The sequence below is a fragment of the Elephas maximus genome, chromosome 6, assembly GCF_024166365.1.
Source record: "Elephas maximus indicus isolate mEleMax1 chromosome 6, mEleMax1 primary haplotype, whole genome shotgun sequence".
NCBI classification, from domain to species: domain Eukaryota; kingdom Metazoa; phylum Chordata; class Mammalia; order Proboscidea; family Elephantidae; genus Elephas; species Elephas maximus.
The window spans coordinates 76,772,288-76,793,552 of NC_064824.1; the positions used below are offsets into that span (position 1 = coordinate 76,772,288).

General features: G+C 39.8%; 1 protein-coding gene across 3 annotated transcripts in view; it reads left to right on the top strand.

Moving 5' to 3' along the window:
• The first annotated feature begins 809 nt into the window (after positions 1-809).
• PLEKHA3 (pleckstrin homology domain containing A3) overlaps positions 810-21,265 on the top strand; it is a 44,452-nt gene continuing 23,996 nt past the window's right edge. For 2 of the 3 annotated variants that reach the window (XR_007517879.1, XM_049887554.1), the window contains exons 1-7: positions 814-1,232; positions 5,313-5,429; positions 8,542-8,697; positions 12,065-12,201; positions 13,925-14,089; positions 17,391-17,434; positions 18,989-19,104. Coding sequence is in view for 2 of the 3 variants with exons in the window: in XM_049887554.1 (XP_049743511.1) it covers positions 1,193-1,232; positions 5,313-5,429; positions 8,542-8,697; positions 12,065-12,201; positions 13,925-14,089; positions 17,391-17,434; positions 18,989-19,104 (775 nt within the window). In the remaining variant the exon portion in view is untranslated. Of the gene's footprint in view, positions 1,233-5,312; positions 5,430-8,541; positions 8,698-12,064; positions 12,202-13,924; positions 14,090-17,390; positions 17,435-18,988; positions 19,105-21,265 lie in introns of all 3 variants that reach the window. The other variant, XM_049887555.1, reaches the window with a different exon arrangement.

A 21,265-nucleotide genomic window follows, 5' to 3' on the forward strand; every position in this document is an offset into this window, starting at 1 on the left:
CTGGGAGGGGAAGTGATGTTAAGAAAAGCTGCAGCACTGGGCCTGCTTCATCTGCTTTGCTTAAAGCTTGCAAAATGCCATAAATCTGAAAATTATTGTCAATTACATAACATGACTATCACTTCCAAACAAGATTTTTTTAAGATTATAAAAGCTAAGGGGAAGCACCCTTTTTTAAGATAAAATAAAAACACCAAATTTAGTTCCATGTTTTATATTCTAAATGAAATTGCGGCTATCCAAAGTTAATTACAGGCATAATTCCAATTTCTTGGGGCCTTTTCCCGTTTTTTGCCTGAGAAGTAGGAAATAATTTCTCGGTCCCCTGACTGTGAGGAGAATACGAAGGAAACATAAACAGGAAGTCTTTTATTTTCTTGAAGGAAAACAATCACCGAAAAGACCTGAGGCGTACTTATAGGAAACCCCACAGGCCTAAATCACCGCCTGGGGGGCAGGTGCGCCGAGAGCTTGTCCTTTCGTGGGTTCCGGGGCTGCGCACGCGGCGGCGTCCACGTTCGTCAGACCTGGGCAGAGGCGTTGGCCCCAGGGGCGGGCAACGCAGACTTCAGCGGCCGAGGTTGGGGTACCAGGAAGCCCCGGCCGACCTCCTGAGGAAACAGGTGGAGGGCGTCACCGCCGAGGGGGCTGAGCGTGCTCCGCGCCGGCCCGCCCCCTTCGCGCAACCTCCCGCGCCGCCGCAGGGCCGCAGGCCGCGCCCGCTCCTCCAGCCCCGCCGCCGGGGAGGGGTTTCCCGGGACGAGCCGGCCCCTTTTATCCAGGAAGTGAAAGCGACGTCGGGGTCAATGAAAACAAACGGGGAGCCCGGGGGAAAGGCAGGCAGTCGAAAAGGAGGAGGGAACGCCGGGGCGCGGGAGAGAGCAGCGGGGCCGCGGAAGCGGGAGCAGGAGGCGGGCCGCGGCTGTCTTCTTGTCGTCCCTGCCGCCGAGCCTCGCCGGGTGATGCCCGAGTCCGCGCCTCGCATACTCCGAGCTCCCGGCGGCGCCCGCCGGCCCGGCCTCTAAGGGCCGCCACGTTCCGGCGGCGCGCAGACTGAGGGCAGCTTGGTGCCGGCGGGGGGCGCCCGGGGAGGGGCCAGGTGAGCCGGGAGCGGCTACCCCGCGCTCCGCGCGGATCCCATCTCCGCGGCCGGCCCCGGGCCAGAAGGATGCGCGGCGCGGGGCTCTGAAGGATGGAGGGGGTTCTGTACAAGTGGACCAATTATCTCACAGGTATGTGGACTCGGGTGCTCTGGGGGCAACAGGAAGAGGCGGAGGGCTTGGGCGAGTTTAGGCGGGGAGGTTCACTGCGAATCTGGTCTATTTACTCTCAGGCTTAATCCGTCTCTGTCCCTTGTAGAGCCTGTCTGGCCCCTGCAGGGGCGAGTTCGGAACAGCACACCTACCTGAGGGTGGGACGTACACCTGACCAATTGCTTCTGTGAAAATACTTCTTTTTCCCTCCTGTAGCCTCCGGAACAATTCCTAGTCACCGTACAGGTGTTGTTTCGATCTCTGTCCTTATTCACACTTAATATCCGGCATTTTATTAATGCCAGAGTTGTCGAGGTATTGGACTGGACCCTTTAACATCAAGGCTTAATTTTAAGAAATCTTTTTTTTATGTATCTTTAATTTTTGTAGCAACACAGTATTTACTCTAAAAGCTCACTTGTCGAAGTTGTTAGAGCTTAGCAATCATGATTTTGGAAGCTATACCTAGATAATATTCTTTTAGGGGTTGGTTGTCAGTGAGGTATCGTTATGTTTTGGAATTTAGGTAAATGTGAGAAATAGTGGAAGAAAGTGCAGTACACCAAAGCAGAGCAGACAGATAAGTTTCACCCATGAAGTGGGTTGGAAGGAACAACTCCAAAGAGTTACATGTTTCTGTAGACATGAGAGACCAGAAGGGAAGGGCCCCATTCCATGACACCAACTGCCTGGCTTATTAAAAATGCCATAGGTTTGTGTTGTCTGTTCTCTGCCATCAGCTGGCAGTAAGGGTAAGGCACTTATTTTCTCAGGATCTCTGTCTGTTAAGGTCAGTGTGATTATCTAGTTTTTCCTGAAGGTGTCTTCCAACTCCAGAATTCTATGATCTCACCAAATTAGAGGAAGGGGAAATGGGTTTGAAAATAAACTTAAAAAGCAAACAGATTTCTTGGTCTAGCATAATAGACAAATTTTAACTTGCCGCTCACTTATTCACTCTCTGCCAAAAGCATTGAACCTCTTAGAATTTTGTGGTACACTCAGCTTGTATCTGCCTGACCTTGTGCACTTCTCTTTAAGGATAGTCACTGTTGCCCCTGTTTTTTTTTCATTAATTGGCAGGCTAAAGCAAGATTTATAGCTGCAAGGCCCTTAACATTTATGAAAGATGGATGTTTTATTTTGCTCTCACTGAAAATTAAAACAATTTGCTTCTATAAATGACATTTTTTGAACAGGAAACATTTTTAAAATGAGGAAATAAAAATCAATTTTTTATTAAGCGTTTTCACTTGAGTAGTTGTGAGAACAGTTACACTGTTTAGTTGTATGGTGTTAAACTTTAAGACAATAGTTTCTATGCTTCAAGATGGAAATACTCATCTCTATGCAGACACTCATAAGCCCAGTGTCCAGGGAGGTAATGCCTTGGAACCACTTATACATAGCCCGGAGCAAAGGAGGAGGATTTAGATGAGTCATAATTTAAGACCTTGGTCTGCTGTGTGGACTACCAGCTGGCTGAGCTTTTAACCGCAGGTGCTTTAGGTCTCACTGTGCCGTTCATTTGAGTTAACTGCTAGTTCCCAACTTAGAAGCTTGCTGAAACAAAATCTTTTGTTTGGAAGAATTCCATTTTAAAATTTAAATTTGGTTCTGTGGCATGCTGGTTATTAATTTGAGTTCATCTTAGGTAAAAAGAATGATTCCAGCTATTCATATAAATGATCTTTAAGGAACCTTCCAGTTTAATGACATTGTTATTTGAGAACGTGTTGGAGAGAATAGGATTTTAGTAATATTTAAAGACTGTTGTCTTAAAAAAAAAAAGAATTTAAAAAGGGAATACCTAGGGAATCTTTTTCACAGCTACAACCCTCTGTTACCTAAATGTGTGAATCGATTAGAGGTTGTTTTATGGAATATTTCTTCAAAAGGGTATGTAGAGGTAATTAACAGGCTTGATTAGATTAATGTAGCCAACCATTGTCACCTTTTTAAAAAATTTATTATACTAAAATATATCTAACAAAACTTTGCCATTTTAACCATTTTTAAATGTACAATTCAGTGACATTAATTACATTCACTGTATCCTGCAACTGTCACTACTGTTTCCAAAAGTTTTTCATCACCCCAAAATGGCGGCTTCCTTTTAAGTTGCTACAAATTCTAAATGAATCATTTTATTCAATATTTGTTTTAAGGAGATATTTGGTCACACACAATAATATAGACTTGCAAAGTCACAATTTGTCTTACAGGCATTCTGGACCTGGTGTGGAGCAGTATGTTTTCACCATACCATGGTTATAATTTGTTTGCCAAAGTGAATTGGTGATTGGAAAGATGATGATGTTCACATCATTTCTATATGTACTGAATGCCATATGCTGTCATGGATAACGTGGTATCTCACTCTTCTGGTATTCAATCACTCATTCATTTGTTTGTTTAATCACTTGAGAATTAATTTTTTTTTAACACCCGTTATGTGCCAGGCATCATTTTAGATGCTGGGAATGGAGTGATGAACAAGATAGATGTGATGTCCCAAAAGAAGTTACCTTCTAATTTGCCAGGCATCATTACAGAATATAAAAAAAATAGTGTTTAATAAAAATGAATTTTCTAGATACATGAAACTTGTTTGTTTTTAATTATTTTGATATCCATCTTACTGAACTGTACTATGACATTCCCTTTCTTAAACAGAGGATACAAAGTGGAATCTAACCTTTTTTATGGTGACTCAGGGTTGTTATTTCAAAAGTGATATAGGTAAAGCCTTTTGAGCAGGTAAGTTTGGGATCTGTATCAAGGCATGAGAATAATTTGCCTTTCTACCACCATTCTAAGTAATATCTGGCCCCGGAAGAATAGAATTGATTAATCGTATAATAGTCCATGGCTGAAGTGACTAGGAGTTGAATGCCCATGGTTTAAAAAGTTGTATATTTTAGCCTAGAACACTTGTGTTCTATATGACTTAATAGTTACAGAAAGAACAAGAATAGTTACATTGCCTCTAGCATGATCACTGTGTTAGTCGGTGAACTGTTGTAGATTAGTAATGTGCTCAATAAGATTCCAGGGGACACTGAGTTTGGCTTGTAAGGGGAGTCGGAGTTGGGCACTGAGGGAAGCCATCATTTTTTTTTTTAATTAATTTTTATTGTGCTTTAAGTGAAAGTTAGGTCAGTCTCTGATACAAAAATTTACATACACCTTGCTGTACACTCCTAATTGCTCTACCTCTGATGTGATAGCACACAGTATTTCCCTCCATTATCTCGCCTCGTGTCCATTCGGGTAGGGAAGCCATCATTTTTATCACCAGCTTTGCCTTCGAGCTAAGTCTGTGGTGGTTGTATACTCTAGTCATTGAATAAATATTAATTAAATGAATGATTGCAGTTTCTAGCAGCTTCTGCCATCACTGTGCAGCAGCAGAGAGAAAATCCATGCTCTCACCACAGGGTATACAGTTTCTGTGTAAGAGACTGAAGTTCATTTGGAACTTTGATGTGGGCAGGGGAGCTTGCTTAGGCAACGTATTTTATAAAACAAGGGAAGGTTGCAGTTTGGAACTGAGGGCTGAGTGGCACCTAAGAGGTCGTATAGTTTAATCTGGTCATTTTGGAATTGGAAATTTTAAAGGTTTATTGAAATGAAAAGATTTGCCCCGGGTTATCTGAAAGAATGAGAATGGAGCTGGAATTCTTGTCTTCTGTTGCTGTTTCCATTGCATTATAACCCAACTCTGTTCCTTTTAGAAAAAGAGTTGCGTTGTACCCTGTGTAGGGCTGTTATTGAGGATGGGGTCTCATGGGCTGTTAATGAGAAGGTTGTGACCCAAAATAAAGATATTACTCCCCATACTTCTGAACTACAGATTTCCTCAGAAATCTCTCCCAGCAAAGTGTAGATTGATGCAGGAACATCTTGGGCAAGACTTGATTGTTAAAAATTTCATTGTTAGAATGTTATTTTAGAGCCAAGAAATAGTATGGATGACAAGGTTTGAAATCAGAGTTTTCTGTGTGGTGAAAGTAATTTCTTTCCTTATTAACCTTTTGTTATTTATGGTCTTTGTAGGTTGGCAGCCTCGTTGGTTTGTTTTAGATAATGGAATCCTGTCCTACTATGATTCACAGGATGATGTTTGCAAAGGGAGTAAAGGAAGTATAAAGATGGCAGTTTGTGAAATTAAGGGTAAGTGACTATATGGAATTAGAGGAATTTGAAGTTTGGTAGTAAAGGGTTCTTCATCATACTGCAACTAAGAGGAAAAAAACATTTTTAACCAAGTTTAAAAAAAACAAAAAATAAACCCATTGCTGTTGAGTTGATTCTGATTCATAGTGACCCTACAGGACAGAGTATAACTGCCTGTAGGGTTTCCAAGGAGTGGTTGGTAGATTCGAACTGCTGACCTTTTAGTTAGCAGCTGAGCTCTTAACCACTAGGGATCTTCTAATACCATTTATTTTCTAAGTTACCCAAACCCCCATTGCCGTCTAGTCGATTCCGACTCATCTGACCCTATAGGCAGAGTAGAACTGCCCCATAGGGCTTCCAAGGTTGTAAATCTTTATGGAAATAGACTGCCACATTTTTCTCTTATAGAGCAGCTGGTGGGTTCTAACTACTGACCTTTCTGTTAGCAACCGAGCTGCTTTAACCACTGCACCACCAGAGCTCCCTCCTTAGTAACCAGGGAATAAAAAAATAAACATTAACCATTGTTAAACACAGTTTTTGATACTTCTCCCTCTATAAGTGTACTTTGAATCAAAATTCAGTATACTTGTGCCAGTCTTCCACTTTGGACTTGAAAAACAATTTATAATGCTACATTAGTGTCCATGTTGAGTCTACAAGTGTTCTCTTTTGCTCTCATTGTAGAAAAGTGTTGTAAAGGTTGGAAACTGAGCTCTAAAGATGATGGGATCAGTTCTGTTGAGTTTTGATAAAATATGAAATTAAGTGCATAAGCTGTGGTTCTTTGCTGGATCAGAGACAAACTCTGATAGAGATATTCTCCTTTCCTTCCCAAAAGGGAGAGATAATGCAAGAGGTCACGCTGAGTAAATTTTATGAAGGAAGGTTTCATGGACCATTGATTCATTTGTATGTGTGGTTGGGCAGTGGAGGAGGAGGTAGGTAGGATGAAAGCAGAAAAAATAATAATGAAAGTATTGAATTCTCCTTTAAAGAGAATTGAAGGAAAAACTAGAGCACAAGAGCAATGAATGTTACACTCCCTAAAAACCCTTCTCTTTTCTCCCCCGTAGCTTGAATACTTGACCTTCATGAAAGGTAGTTCCTTTGACATGATGAGCTCTTGGTTGAAGCTACCAAATACACCTGAGTCATCTGGCCAATATTTTCAGTAATTGATAATCTAATTTAGGGCCACTGCCAGACTTCCTGAGCCCTTCATAACTTGACTCTACCTAGCCTGTCCATTCGTGACTATCATTACTGTGCAGTACATCATAAGGCTCTGCTTAGGCTTGTTTCCCTATAACCTGAACAGATTGTGTTTTTTCCCCCCTCATCTAGGCCTTTTTTTCATACAGGTTTTGCCTTAACCAAATCCTGCTGTCATCAAATTCTTCTTCTTGAAGACTTTAAAAAAAAAAAAAATTTAGATGAAGGTTTACAAGAACAAACTAGTTTTTCATTAGTTAGTACACACAGTGTTTTATGACATTAGTTAACACTACCATGACACGTCAACCCTGTCCCTTCTCAACCTTGGATTCCCTTTTACCAGCTTTCCTGTCCCCTCCTGCCTTCTAGTCCCTGCCCCAGGGCTGGTGCACCCCTTTAGTCTCCTTTTGTTTAATAGGCCTGTCTGCTCTCTGACTGAAGGGTGAACCTCAGGAGTGACTTCATTACTGAGCTGAAAGGGTGTTAAGGAGGCCATACTTTGAGGGTTTCTCCAGACTCTGTCAGGCCAGCAAGTCTGGTCTTTTCGAGTTAGAATTTTATTCTATTTTTCTCCAGCTCTGCCTGGGACCCTCTGTTGTGATCCTTGTCAGCAGTCAGTGGTGGTAGCTAAGCACCATCTAGTTTTACTGGGCTCAGTCTGGTAGAGACCATGATAGATGTGGTCCATTAGTCCTTTCAACTAATCTTTCCCTTGTATCTTTAGTTTTCTTCATTCTTCCATGCTCCCAAAGGGGGAAGACCAGTAGAGTATCCTAGATGGTGGCTCATAGGTTGAAGTCTTTTTTTTATTTCCTGTTTCTTAGGTTCCTCTCAGTTGTAATTACACATGAAATCTATACCAGAGAGTTCAGCATTTAAGTTAGGTGATTATTTTTGGTCTGCCAGTTTGTTTCCTGGGTTAAATTGTCAGCTCTATGACAGTGAAGGCTATATTTTTCTCTGCCTCTGTCTTTCACTCTACCAGCACTCTTCTGAGCTGAGTAAATTCTTGTTGGTTACTAATAAAGTAACACAAATTTAAGGAGCACTGGTTGCACAGTGGTTAAGTGCTCAGCTGCTACCTGAGAGGTCCGCAGTTGGAACCCCCAGTTAATCTGTGAGAGAAAGATGTGGAAGTCTGCCTTGGAAGCTCCTACAGGGCAGTTCTATTCTGTTCTATAAGGTTGCTATGAGTCAGAATCAACTTGGTGGCAATGGGTTTGGTTTTTTTGCTTAACATAAATTTACATAGTCTTACAAAAAAAGTTTGGGGTTGGCTCAGCACAGTGAGCATTCTTGTTTAGCTCTCTTGTCAGAGTATTAAGGAGGGGAGGGTTAGGAAAGGAGGTGGGGGGAAGGGAAGAAGGAAGGGTTTCCTTAATACACATACCTTCCAGGTAATTCTGAGATGCTGCATTAGTTGAGAACCACAGTTCCCGTGGAAGGTGGCCATAAATTACCTTTCTTTGTGCTTGTATTCCAGACACTTTCCTAAGCTTGGGGATACCAAAACATAGACTTTGCTTTCAAAGAAGTTAGTAAACAGTGTGTGATAAGTATGGCAACGCCATGTGTATTTAAGGTGCTACAGGTGGTCCCCAGGGAAGTTCTTGGTTCTCACTTCTCAGTAGTTCATTCATCACTATTTTTTCTTTCATATTCCACCATAAGTTTGGCACCACTGCCTGCCTGAGTATATGTGAAAATGGTGGTTTGGAAGGTGCTACTAGATAGCCCCTTAGGGAGTGGCACTGCCTGCATCTTGGATCATAGTTTGTTGTTTTAGGTGTCTGAATCGTCTAATAAATTTAGTACTACATAAGAATGATGGTTTGCTCCCCAAATTACTTATGTCTGTGACTGTATTTCCCTTTGTTTTTCATTACAGTCCATTCAGCAGACAACACAAGAATGGAATTAATCATTCCAGGAGAGCAGCATTTCTACATGAAAGCAGTGAATGCAGCTGAAAGACAAAGGTGGCTGGTTGCTCTGGGCAGCTCCAAAGCCTGTTTGACTGATACTAGGACTAAAAAAGAAAAAGGTAGTTAATAGATTTTTGCCTGTGGTGACAGTATTTTCTTAAACATAAATTTGTCATGTCTGCGTTTTTTATTATGTTTAGTAGTATATCCAAAGGGAGTAATCATCATGGTAAAAAGTTTGTAAACAATGCAAGGGTTTAAATTTAGGGAAATGGTTCGGTAAACTATATGCTGCTTACAAGGATAAGAATCATCAGATATCCACTTTCCTGCTTTTCTGTTCAGTTCTGACATGAGTTGCCCATGCAGCACTTCTTTCTCTGACCATAGCCCCTGGAGCTAGGTCTGATGTCACAAGTTAAAAGAACATTGTCCTTCAGACTGCCCAGTTAGCAAATGCCAGCCTCAAGTTTGGAAGTCTGGACGACGCCCTAACTTCTGACCTGCTGACTACAAATTCAGGGGTTTCCCTCTGCCCCTTCAAGATGCCAGCCACAAGTTTGGGAGCCCCCCCACCAGGCTCCCTCACTTCTGACCTGCTGGCTCCCACTACTCCTTTGGGTTCAATAATTCACTGGAACAGCTCACAGAATTCATGGAAAGTGCTATAGTTACAGCTTATTGTAGGAAAAAAGGATACTGAACAAAGAGATGCGTAGGGCAAAGTCTGGGAGGCTTTCTAATGTGGAGCTTCCCATCCCAAAAAGGGATGCACTACCTTCTTACATGCATGAATGTCTTTTACCAACCAGGAAGCCCATGGAGCTTCCATGTCCAGAGCTTTTTTTTGTCTTATTACTTAATGCAAACTCCAGCCCCTCTCCCCTGAGGTGGGTCGATTTCACGAGGTGATAATATGGTATTATGTAGTGAGAATCTCTGGCCTTGCCAGTCCTCACCTGAGTTACCTCATCACCTCACCCAACCTGCTAGTTAGGTGTATTCTGGAGTCCTTATTGAAAATACTTAAATTCCAAGGTTTGAGAGTTATCTCTCAGGAACCAAGGACAAAGGCCAAATTACTTTATGTATTTCTCACACTGCCTCCATAGGCTGGTAGATTATGTGGCCATTAAAATATTTACTGGGAATTTTAATGATGTGGGAAAGTGCCCAATGTTGAACAATAATTGAAAAAAAACAGGATTCAGAACTACATATAGTGTTAATATGCATTAACTGGCTTAGGCAGGGTATGTGAGAATTGGTTAAGTTTATACCTCTGCAAGGGGAATGTGTAGAAAGGAGACTTCTTTTCACTCTCTACCCCTTGCTGCCTTTTGACTTTGCCATGTGCATATATTGCCCTTTTAAAAAGATTAAATAAAAATCAAAAGCAGAGCAAATGACTTATGGTGTTAACTAAATGCAGATACAACAAGAAAATAATAATAGTTTGATTTTCTTTTTATATATGTATTTTTTTATTTCCTAAAAAATTTTAAATTAAAAAACTAATTTAAGCAACCTCTGAAAAACAATAAAGGTTATTTAGTGAAAGCAACTAAATTATGGGTATTGAAATATGAAGGTCTAGGATTTATAGCCAGAATGCTCCTTAGAAGTGAGGATGGCAAAAGACTTGGTCTTTCACACTTTGGACATGTTACCAGGAGGGACCAGTCCTTAGAGAAGGATATGGTGCTTGGTGGAGCAGAGGGTCAGCCAAAAAGAGGAAAACCCTCAACAAGATGGATTGACAGAGGCTGCAACAATGAGCTCAAACATAGCAATGATTGTGAGGGTGGCGCAGGATCGGGCAGTGTTTCTTTCTGTTGTACACAGGGATGCTGTGAGTCAGAACAGACTTAACGTCACCTAACAACATCAACAACGGGATTGAATTTATAATGATTTCAAGTATATGAAATAACGTTACGGATAGAGTATGGCTAAGGGCAGGATAGGAAGAAATGGACTTAAGTTGGGGCAGAAATTAATTTAAAAAGTCAGTTGTCTTCAAGCCTGTTCAAACTCATGGTGACCCCATGTATGTGAGAGTAGAACCGTGGTCTGTAGGGTTTTTAATTACTGGTTAGTTAGAAGTAGATCACCAGACTTTTCTTCCAGGGTGCCTCTGGGTAGACTCGAACCTCCAAACCTCCAGTTAGCAGCTGAGTGTGTTAACTCTTTGCAGCACCCAGGGCCTCCAGAAGTTGCTTTAGGTGAGATCAAATAGGCAGATGGAGCTGCTTTGGACCTCTCTGGCTAGCAGTGCTACACAGCAGTGCCAGTGGCCTGGTGCAGTGGTTATGGAGAAGCACCAGAATCTTCTGTGTGTATTTTTTCCTTCCCCTGCTGCTTAAATTTCTAGTATGGAAGGTATTGGCAGGTGAGTGGCGGAGATTTTGGCTGGATATTTAGCCTGCCTAGAGATATTAGAGAGAAGAAAATATAGCTCTAAAAAATATTTTGAAAATAGCATAATGTAAAAATAAAGCCATGGAAGGAACCAACCCGAACCAAACCAAACCTGTTGCTGTCGAGTTGATTCCGACTCATAGTGACCCTGTAGGACAGTAGAACTGCCCCATAGAGTTTCCAAGTAGTGCCTGGTGGATTCAAACTGACAACCTTTTGGTTAGCAGCCGTAGCAGTTAGCCACTATGCCACCACAGTTTCCATGGAAGGAACAGAAGGAAATGAATGAATGTTTATATACAATAATTTTGTAAAAATTAGAAACTTCGATATGCCAATACATTCAGTAAAGAAAATCGATAGGGAGCTGACTGATCTGGAGAAGCACTTGTGATATTTAGAATAGAAGAGACTGCTTTCCTCAGTCCTAATGTTTATAAGGTATTACTTTATATAGTATGAAGAGAGAAACTGGATTCACTGGGTAGTAGAAATGGTTAACACGCTCAACTGCTCACTGAAAGGTTGGAGGTTCCAGTCTACCCAGAGGCACCTCGGAAGTAAGGCCTGGCAATCTACTTGCAAAAAATCAGCCATTGAAAACCCTATAGAGCACAGTTCTACTCTGACACAAATGGGGTTGCCATGAGTTAGAGTCGACTTGATAGCAACTGGTTAAAGAGAAAAACCAAGCATTAGAAATGGGAAAATGGGTAAAGGGCAAGAAAAGCCAATTCACAAAAGAAGAAATACAAGTGCTTTTCAAGTGAAAGATAATGAACAATAAAAGGAAATTTTCCTGTGTACAGCATCCAGTGGTCTTTTATTAATCACCACTTCTCTGGAAATGGATTTACCTAAACTTTATGGCAGACTGTGACTGTTATTTTATATGTAATTATCTAAAGAGAAGGCTATTTCTCAGGACCCCTGCATCCCATTTCCAAGTTCTCATATCTCTTAAGCAATAAGTATTTATGTTTATTGCCTTTTTTAATGATCTCATTTGGTTATATTGCCCATAGAATATGAAAATAATTGAACGTTTATATATATTCCTTTCAGAAATAAGTGAAACCAGCGAATCTCTGAAAACCAAAATGTCTGAACTTCGCCTCTACTGTGACCTCCTAATGCAGCAAGTTCACACCATCCAGGAATTTGTTCACCACGATGAGACTCACTCATCTCCCAGTGTAGAGGTACAGCAAAAATGATCCCTGCCAGCCTAGTTATGCTTTGCAGCATACTGGTGGGTTTGCCCTGGTGGCACAGTGGTTAAGGATGTTAACCAAAACGTTGGCAGTTCGAGTCCACCAGCTGGTCCTTGGAAACCCTATGGGGCAGTTCTGCTCTGTCCTATAGGGTTGCTATGAGTCGGAGTCGATTTGACGGCAGTGGGTTGGTGGGTGAGCTACTTCCCATAAGATGACAGAGAGGCGTTTTCAAAATAAATTATCTTCAGCTCTTCCGTGCTCTCCTTACGGCAGAGTACCTAGAAACCTAAGGGCTATTCTGGGTTGTATCTTTGCAGCTGCAGTACAGCAGGAAGCAGCGTATTTTTCAGGGGAACCAAGGCCTGTCTTCACAGCCAATCTTATAATTTGTGGGTTGGGGCCGGGAAGAAACATTCTAGGCTTTGTTTTTGTTCTCTAGGCCGACTACATGAATTCATTGGATAATTGCTATTCTTTTTCTTTCATTAATAAAATCCCAGCTGCAGCTACTGAGAGTTGGTAATTTAGCTTTATGAAATAACCTTAAAAAAAAAAAATTCCCTAGAACAGTGATGTAGGAATCAAAATTCAGAGAAGTAGCACCTGGATATGAAATAGGCTCGCTTTTTCTGGTAAAATAGTACCAGTGAACCCTGCTACTCTCTTGATAAAAGGCTACCGTAGTTCCTTGTCCCCTTCTGCCTAACTTGCCAGAAGTGGGAAAAGAAATTTTTCTACTTCTCCTGTGGCCTTCTCTTGCTTCTGCCTGTCGGGGAGGCATCTTGTGTGAGGTAGGTTATACTGGCTACAGGTAACGGAAAACCAAACAGTAGGTTAAACCCTGAGGGCACTTACTGTTTCAGAGCAATAGCTGGTGCTCTCAGTTGGCTCCAGCAGCTCAGTGACAGCATCAGGGGCCTAGGCTCGTTCAGTCTTTCCACTCTGTCGTTCTTGCTGTGTCGAGTTTTTCTCCTCAAATATAAGGCTTCAAGATAACATGTACAGGCAGAAGGCAATGGGGTGGCTAGTGTGGAGAGAGATCAGAGAGATCTTCCCAACTTACTATCTTCGCCTTTTATCAAGGAACAAAAATCCCAGAAACCCCGCAGCAGACTTCTCATAATCTTTTTTGGCTAGGCCAAGGGAAACTAGGAAAAATGAGTATTTGACAAAGGGGACTGGGATAGCTGTGATTGGCCTACACCAATCTGTGTACATCCCCCAGGGTCAGGGCACTTTGCTGTTCTAAACAACACTGGGTTTTTATTCTATCAAGGAAGAAGTGGGAAAATGGCTGTAGGGTAGACATGAAATGTGCCATCTCTAACTAACTCTTAGGATCTTATACTGCCTGTACCCACCTTCAGAATTCTGATTATATTAAACTATATGTAGGTAGTGAGATAATTACAACTTAGGCTTATTGAAGATAAATTTTTGTTCAGTTTTTCAATGTGACATTTGGTTCAAACACAAAACTTATTTTTTTCCTAGAATCAGGTTCACACATTACTTACCCGAGGGGCACATTTATTATTTATGTGCTGCTTTAATTCTCTGAGGTGGTTTATTTACTACATTTAATAAATTTGAGCATAACATAGTAATGTGTCCTTTGGAAAGAATGTTTCCTTACTTGATTATAAAGTTGTATATGATTCCACATAGTTGTGTGTGAGTCTGCTCACCTTTGTATGTGATTTTTCAGAACATGAATGAAGCCTCTTCTCTGCTTAGTGCCACATGTAATACGTTCATCACAACGCTTGAGGAATGCGTGAAGATAGCGAATGCCAAGTTTAAACCTGAGATGTTCCAACTGCCCCATCCGGATCCCTTAGTTTCTCCTGTGTCACCTTCTCCTGTTCAAATGGTTGGAATTTCTTGTTTTTCTCCCAATGAAATTGCATTTTTTTTAAAAAATATTTCTAAGAGTAGAATAGGTGTGCGGGGGGTGGGGAGACAGTTGAATTTTAGGGGGTGAGGTGAGAAGAGGACTCATATCAACTGGAGCTTCTCAGCTGGTGAGCCCAGCACGTGTTTGCCAAGATCCTGATCCCTTCCCCCTTGGAGGGACTGGGCAGGGCCTGCCATGAGCTGCTTTATCCATTTACCCCAGTGTGCCAGGCAAATATTGTCATTCCCTGTGTGTTCTGTGATATGAAAAAGGTTGGGGAGCACTATTTTCCTTGGTAAAAACATCACAATGGAGTAAAATTAAGCATATCTTTAAAGGAATTATAGGGATTTGAAACGATATGTCGTAATGGAAATGGCCGCATTGGGATTTGAACCTTAGATCTACCATGTGTATCTGAGTAGGCAAGTTACTTAATCTCTCTGAACTTGTTTCTTCAACTATAAAGTAGGGGTTTGAGTGTCTACATCAGAGGGTCATTGTGAAGTGTCTGACCTGCTGTGGGTGCAGATGCTTAATGTTAGTTTTTTTGCCATCCGGTGACTCTGAAACAACACGTACTCGTTGCCGGGGGTGATGAGTTTGTTGTCCTTTCCATGTTAATACACTTGCTCCTAGCATGCTGTGGGGAACTCACAGGTGGCATAAGGTTTAATGCAAGTTTTCATTTTTTTCATCAAAGTGTTTTGTAGAAGGAAGAATGACATTTTTGTCAGGGTTTGTGGCTACTATTTTGGCAATTAGCTAAAGACTTATTAGAAGAAAGAATAAGGTCCAGCTTATCCCTGGGTTCTCATACCCTCCACAGAAAAGTTAATTATATAGGATTTAGCAAAGATTATTACCTAAATTTGTTTAGATCATTGCTTTCTCATCAGCGTCCTCTGAGGCAGGAATACTGTGAAAAAGAGTTTTATGGGCAGATTAGTTTAGGTACTGTTGGTTAACCTAAATGAATTGGGTTTCTTTGTCACAGGGCTCCTCAGAGCCTCTTTTATGCTAACATATATTTTGAATTTCAGAGGGAGAGGTAGTGTGCAGTGTTTGTGAAATTTGTTTTAACAAGTGAACCCCTTTTTTGTTTGTTTTGAATAACCTTTCATAGGACTGTGGTGTTCAGTAGAACACAGTTTGACAGTGTTGCTTTTTAGAGCGATTACAGATATGTTGTGAACTGTTAAGTAAAGTGTACATTCAAACTAAAAAAAAAAAAAAATACAGTGCCGTGTTCATGAAATTAATGTACATGAGGTATGCTGTTTTGTTTTTTTTCCCCTTTTTTAAAACTATATAAAGTCAGGTAAAATAAACACACATCAGAGCTTCCTCACTTTCTGATTGAACTTCTGAGAAAAATGCCTTGTAACAAGTGCTTTGTTGTCCAGGGAAGTTACAATGTATGTGTTATATGTGTATTTGGTTTCTTTTAAACCAAAAACTTCTATTAGTAGAAAAATTACAGGAAATCCAGTAAGTCGATCTAGGAAACATTAGGTTAGAGGCAGGTTATTTTTCCCAGCTCTGCCATTTTACTTCACACATAAAGCAAGAATTGTGGCTTATGGTAATTAGTTCTGGAGACGCATAGCTAATGAAAGTAATGTCAGACAGTCTTCATGGGCAAATTTTATTTTTAAAATAACTCGAGTAAATGAAAAATAGAGCTGAAAGATTTGATAATTATTTAACCTGATATTTATAACAGTTTTATGTAGTCAATCTCATATCCCTCTTAGAACACGCCGTATTTCATATCATCATGGAAATTCAGACAGTTGTCATTTTGTCTCGGAAGTTGAGTGATTTTTGTAGTGGAGATATCATGGGGGAGTGGTCTTAAAGGAACTGATTTATATTATAAAAGCCAAACCTGTTGACATCGAGTCGATTCTGACTCCTAGCAACCCTATCCCACTTACATCTGAATGTCAGTCACATTAATGTTTCTACTACATATTGGGTGGGTCATTTCTGTTACCCTTTCAATTGAGATTTCTCAGAGTAACTGTGGCTCATAGACAAATACAAAAGGCGTTTGCATAAACATAAATGTTAGACCTGGACTTGTAAGGGCCTTGGACCTGTGTATATAAAAGCAGCTGTCTTTAGTATTTAATAAAATTTTGTTTTTCTGCTACCTTGTGAAACTTTGAAATAATCTTTTACTTGGCTGCCTCCCTCTATTTTTTTGGTGGAGTAGTTGAATTTTTTAGATTATGTTTAGTATTTGGTATATTTATTCATGTTCTGCCTATTTTTTTGTTTTCCCTAATCAGATTTTTTTTTTAATATATGTTTTAGAAACCTAATTGAGGCTTAGGTTCTTCTTTTGAGTTCTTTAAGCTCTGAATTCTTAATGCCCCTCTTCCATGAAAACCACACTTTAGAACATCTGTGTATCAGCTACCTGAATAATAAATGGTAAAGAGAATCTCTGCTGCAAGACTCTATTCCTGCCCTTAAAAAAGAGAGAGAATTATTAGAATACTTTCTGGGTTGCAAGATATTCCTTTCTATCATAAATAGTGTGACTCTTGAAGTAATTGTATATATATTTTTTATATATTTTATACACACACACACACATATATATATATATATAGGAAACCCTGGTGGCATAGTGGTTAAGTGCTACGGCTGCTAACCAAAGGGTTGGTAGTTCGAATCCACCAGACGCTCCTTGGAAACTCTGGGGCAGTTTTACTCTGTCCTGCAGGGTTGCTATGCGTTGGAATCGACTCGAAGGCACTGGGTTTTATGTGTGTGTGTGTGTGTGTGTGTGTATATGTATATATATATATATATATATATATATACACACACAGTGGAGCCCTGGTGGTACACTGGTTAAGACCTCGGCTGCTAACCAAAAGATCGATAGTTCAAATCCACCAGCCGCTCCTTGGAAACCTTATGGGGCAGTTCTACTCTGTCATACAGGGTTGCTATGAGTCAGAGTTGACTAGATGGCAGTGGGTTTTATATGTATATATTAATAAAACATTATAAATTTTGATTTTTAATATTGAGAAAAGAATATAGCATGTTTTTTGTGTAAGTTGAGAAAGATTCCAATTAATGATTATTAGGGAGAAAGCTTGACATTGAGTTAATTACGTTACTCGAGTCTATAAACAATTTTTTTTCTTTTGCCAGTCTTCTCTGAGTAAATTTGTTATGACAGTAATGATATCTTAGAGCTGCGTTATTTTGGTTGTCATGAATTGTGCTAATTTTTTTCTTTTTTAATTTCTAGATGAAGCGTTCTGTCAGCCACCCTGGTACTTGCAGTTCAGAGAGGTAGAATAACTTCTTTTTTCAGCCAAGTTCTCTCAAAATTATACTTAGGAGAATTCTTTGGGCCTTTAATAAGTAGTGCAGAATATAAGCCCTGTAAGGACTGGGTTTGGCTCTGATTTGGTTAGCATTGTATCTTGATGGTTAGTGTAGGTGTTGCCACAGCGGGTAATCAGTAAAGAAAGAATGAGTAAATAAATTAACTAGTGAGGTAGGCACCTTGTTGGCTATCATACTTTATTTTAGATGTTTGAAGTTGTATCAGATTTGGTTGGTAGAAAGCCATTTGTGATGTATCAGAGCTTCAAAGCTGAGGCTCATTTTACTACAGCTTTTTATGGTGGCATATATTCATACCGAGCTTTTGCTTTATTAGAAGATAAAGATCTCTCTGAAGAACTAGAAAAGAGAAAATCAATTGATGTTTAAAAAGTTGATATCAGTACATGAAAAAAAATTAGTTTACCTTCTGGATAGATCTTGCTAAGATCCCATGTTCTTAAACTGTCCTTTATTTTGGTAAGCAATATTCCTTTAAGTTGCTTTGGTTGTCTTACTTGGTTCTTTGGAAAGTGATGCGATTATATAGTGACACTAGCATTTATTTGTCTACATAAAGAATGCCGGGTCCTAACAGAGCCCTTATTACTGTTCTGTCACATTTTGTTTATTTTCTCTGATACTTATGTGATCTTTGAACCATCATGTGATCAGTAGAATTCCATGATGTATGTATCCAACTCCATTATGGAACGAAGAGCTCTACCAACTGAATTTTCCAGGAAAGTGGAAGCTTAATCCCTTTGACAGACTTCTATTTTTGTGATAGAAATTTATCTAAACTTTATTCTTTCTACCTTATTAAGTAAGATACACTGAGCACAATTTAATTTTTTCTTGATGAATCAGGGTCAGTGTTAAGAACAGTAGTTTTGGGCTGTCCCACAGTGGTAGCCAAGTTGCCGTTGAGGAGTGGTAGTGATTTGGCTCTGTGTTTGATTGATCCTAGATAGATTTCTTTGTTTTAATAGTTGATAGTTAATAGCCTTCTTTTTTTTTTTTTTACCATCTTTATCTTTTTTCACTGTAGTCAGTGAGTCAGCCTTTAGAATGCGCCTCACTACTTGCCCATTCCCTTCAGTGTGCTGTTTTTAATCAGTTATGAATTGACACTAGGTAGCTGTGCTTGTGAGTCCATTACTTTTATCTTTTACACATTTGTAAACCATGGATTTCTGATGAACTTTATTATATAGCTGGGCCCTTCCCTATAAAATTGCGTCTTCATTATACCCCTTTTCCACTTAGCTCTGCTTAGAGTCCACCTTCTCCAGGTTACCAGCTGGGTTCTAGATGGTTTGACTTACTTGTGATTTGACCTCTGAATGAGTAGAATGTTTCTAAAATACTTCTTTGGGTATAAAAATCGTTGCTCTTTCATTTAATAGGAAGTCATTTAAAACTCCAGTTAAGTTGAGAAGGTTTTCATTTGTTTAAGGCCTTAGAATTTGATGCCTTTTTTCCCCCCTAGTTTAGTGCTTTTTATTTAATTTTCAGGAGTAGCCACGCTGTAAAAGAACCAGCGTCTACGCTTCACAGACTCTCCCAGCGACGCCGAAGAACTTACTCAGATACAGACTCTTGTAATGATATTCCCCTTGAAGACCCAGAGAGTAAGTTAGATGGGCTTTGCCTCTTTTTTTGGTCTATTCGGCTAAATTATTGGGCTCTGTTATTGCTGGAAATGAAAGAATACTGACGGTGAACACTGTACTTTGCCCTTGAATTAAGGTATTATGTGCAAACAGCATACAATTAACAGAAGCTCATATATCCTCCTGCATTTTGTCATTAACTGAGAAGTGCTGGGTATCTCTTTGTAAAATGGAATATCTTAATCTTTTACTCCCACTACATTTTAGTAATCTTTTACTGCCACTGCACTTAAAATTAAAAAATATTTTAGAAGAAAACATGAATTACAGGTTGGATTTCAGGGGGAAATAAAGACAAAGTTTCTATGTTCAAAGAAAAAAAATCAGCATTGCTGCTTAAATAACTTGAATTGGCTAAGGAAAATAATTTTGCCTGGTGGTAGTGATGAATTATAGTAGAATTCATTCCTGTATCTCTTTTTCTCTGTTACTACTTAAGGAGACGGTATACCGTGACTGAATACTTTAGGAAGAACCTTGTGATTTATGTTAAAATTTTACTATTTTTCTCTCGAGGGAAAAAGCTTTGAAAGTATACTAGAATATCTAGTTAGAGTCTAAAAACAAAAACAAAAACCCTATAGTTAGAGTCTAGTGACCATGATTTCCAGTAAACGCAAACATGGCCTTATCCTTACATTTTCATTAACAGACTCTTGCTTTTCAAAGCCTTTTACTATTGCCCATGAAGCATGTGGGTTAGAATTACATAGAGTTCCCAATTAAGGAACAGGTTGTGTTCCAAGAGTTCATTTGTAAGTCATTTGTTTGGAACATAGATTTTATTGCCTTATGGAGATAACACAATAAATGGTGGTTGGACTCTTCAGATAGCTTTGAAAGAGCCCAGCTAATTCATAGTAAGGCTGAAATGAGACAATGCAATGGTGTTGCATTCCTAGTATTTGAATATATTGAATATGTTGATTAGAGTTATTTTACTTAACTAGAAAGTTAAACGGGTTTAATTAGAGGAGAATATAGAGTTCATAGGAACCCTGGTGGCATAGTGGTTAACTGCTCAGCTGCTAACTGTAAGGTCAGCAGTTAAACCCAGTAGAAGCTGCACAGGAGAAAGAAAGATGTGGCAGTCTGGTTCCATAAAGATAATAGTCTTGCAGTCTTTTTAACAAATGGTGCCGGGATAACTGGATATCTGTCTGCAAAAAAATGAAACAAGACCCATACCTCACACCATGCATAAAAACTAACTCAAAATGGATCAAAGACCTAAATATAAAATCTGAAATGGTAAAGACCATGGAAGAAAAATAGGGACAACACTGGGAGCCCTAATAGTGGCATAAACAGTATACAGAACATTACTAACAATGCAGAAGATAGAAACCAAATAACTGGGAACTCCTAAAAATCAAACACCTATGCTCATCCAAAGACTTCACCAAAAGAGGAAAAAGATTATCTACAGACTGGGAAAAAGTTTTTAGCTGTGACATTTCTGATCAGCATCTTATCTCTAAAATCTACATGATACTGCAAAAACTCAACTACAAAAAGACAAATAACCCAATTAAAAAATGGGCAAAGGATATGAACAGACACTTCACTAAAGAAAACATTGAGGTGGCTAACAGATACATGAGGAAATGTTCATGATCATTAGCCATTAGAGAAATGCAAATCAAAACTACCGTGAGATTCCATCTCACTCCAACAAGGCTGGCATTAATCCAAAAACACAAAATAATAAATGTTGGAGAGGTTGTGGAGAGACTGGAACACTTCTGCACTGCTGGTCGGAATGTCAAATGGTACAGCCACTTTGGAAATCGATTTGGCGCTTCCTTAAAAAACTAGAAACAGAACTACCGTAGGATCCAGCAATCCCACTCCTTGGAATATATCCTAGAGAAATAAGAGCCTTTGCAAGAACAGATACATGCACACGCATGTTCATTGCAGCACTGTTTACAATAGCAAAAAGATGGAAGCAACCAAGGTGCCCATCAATGGATGAATGGATAAATTATGGTGTATTCACACAATGGAATATTACGCATCGATAAAGAACAGTGATGAATCTGTGAAACATTTCGTAACATGGAGGAATCTGGAAGGCATTATGCTGAGTGAAATCAGTCAACTGCAAAAGGAGAAA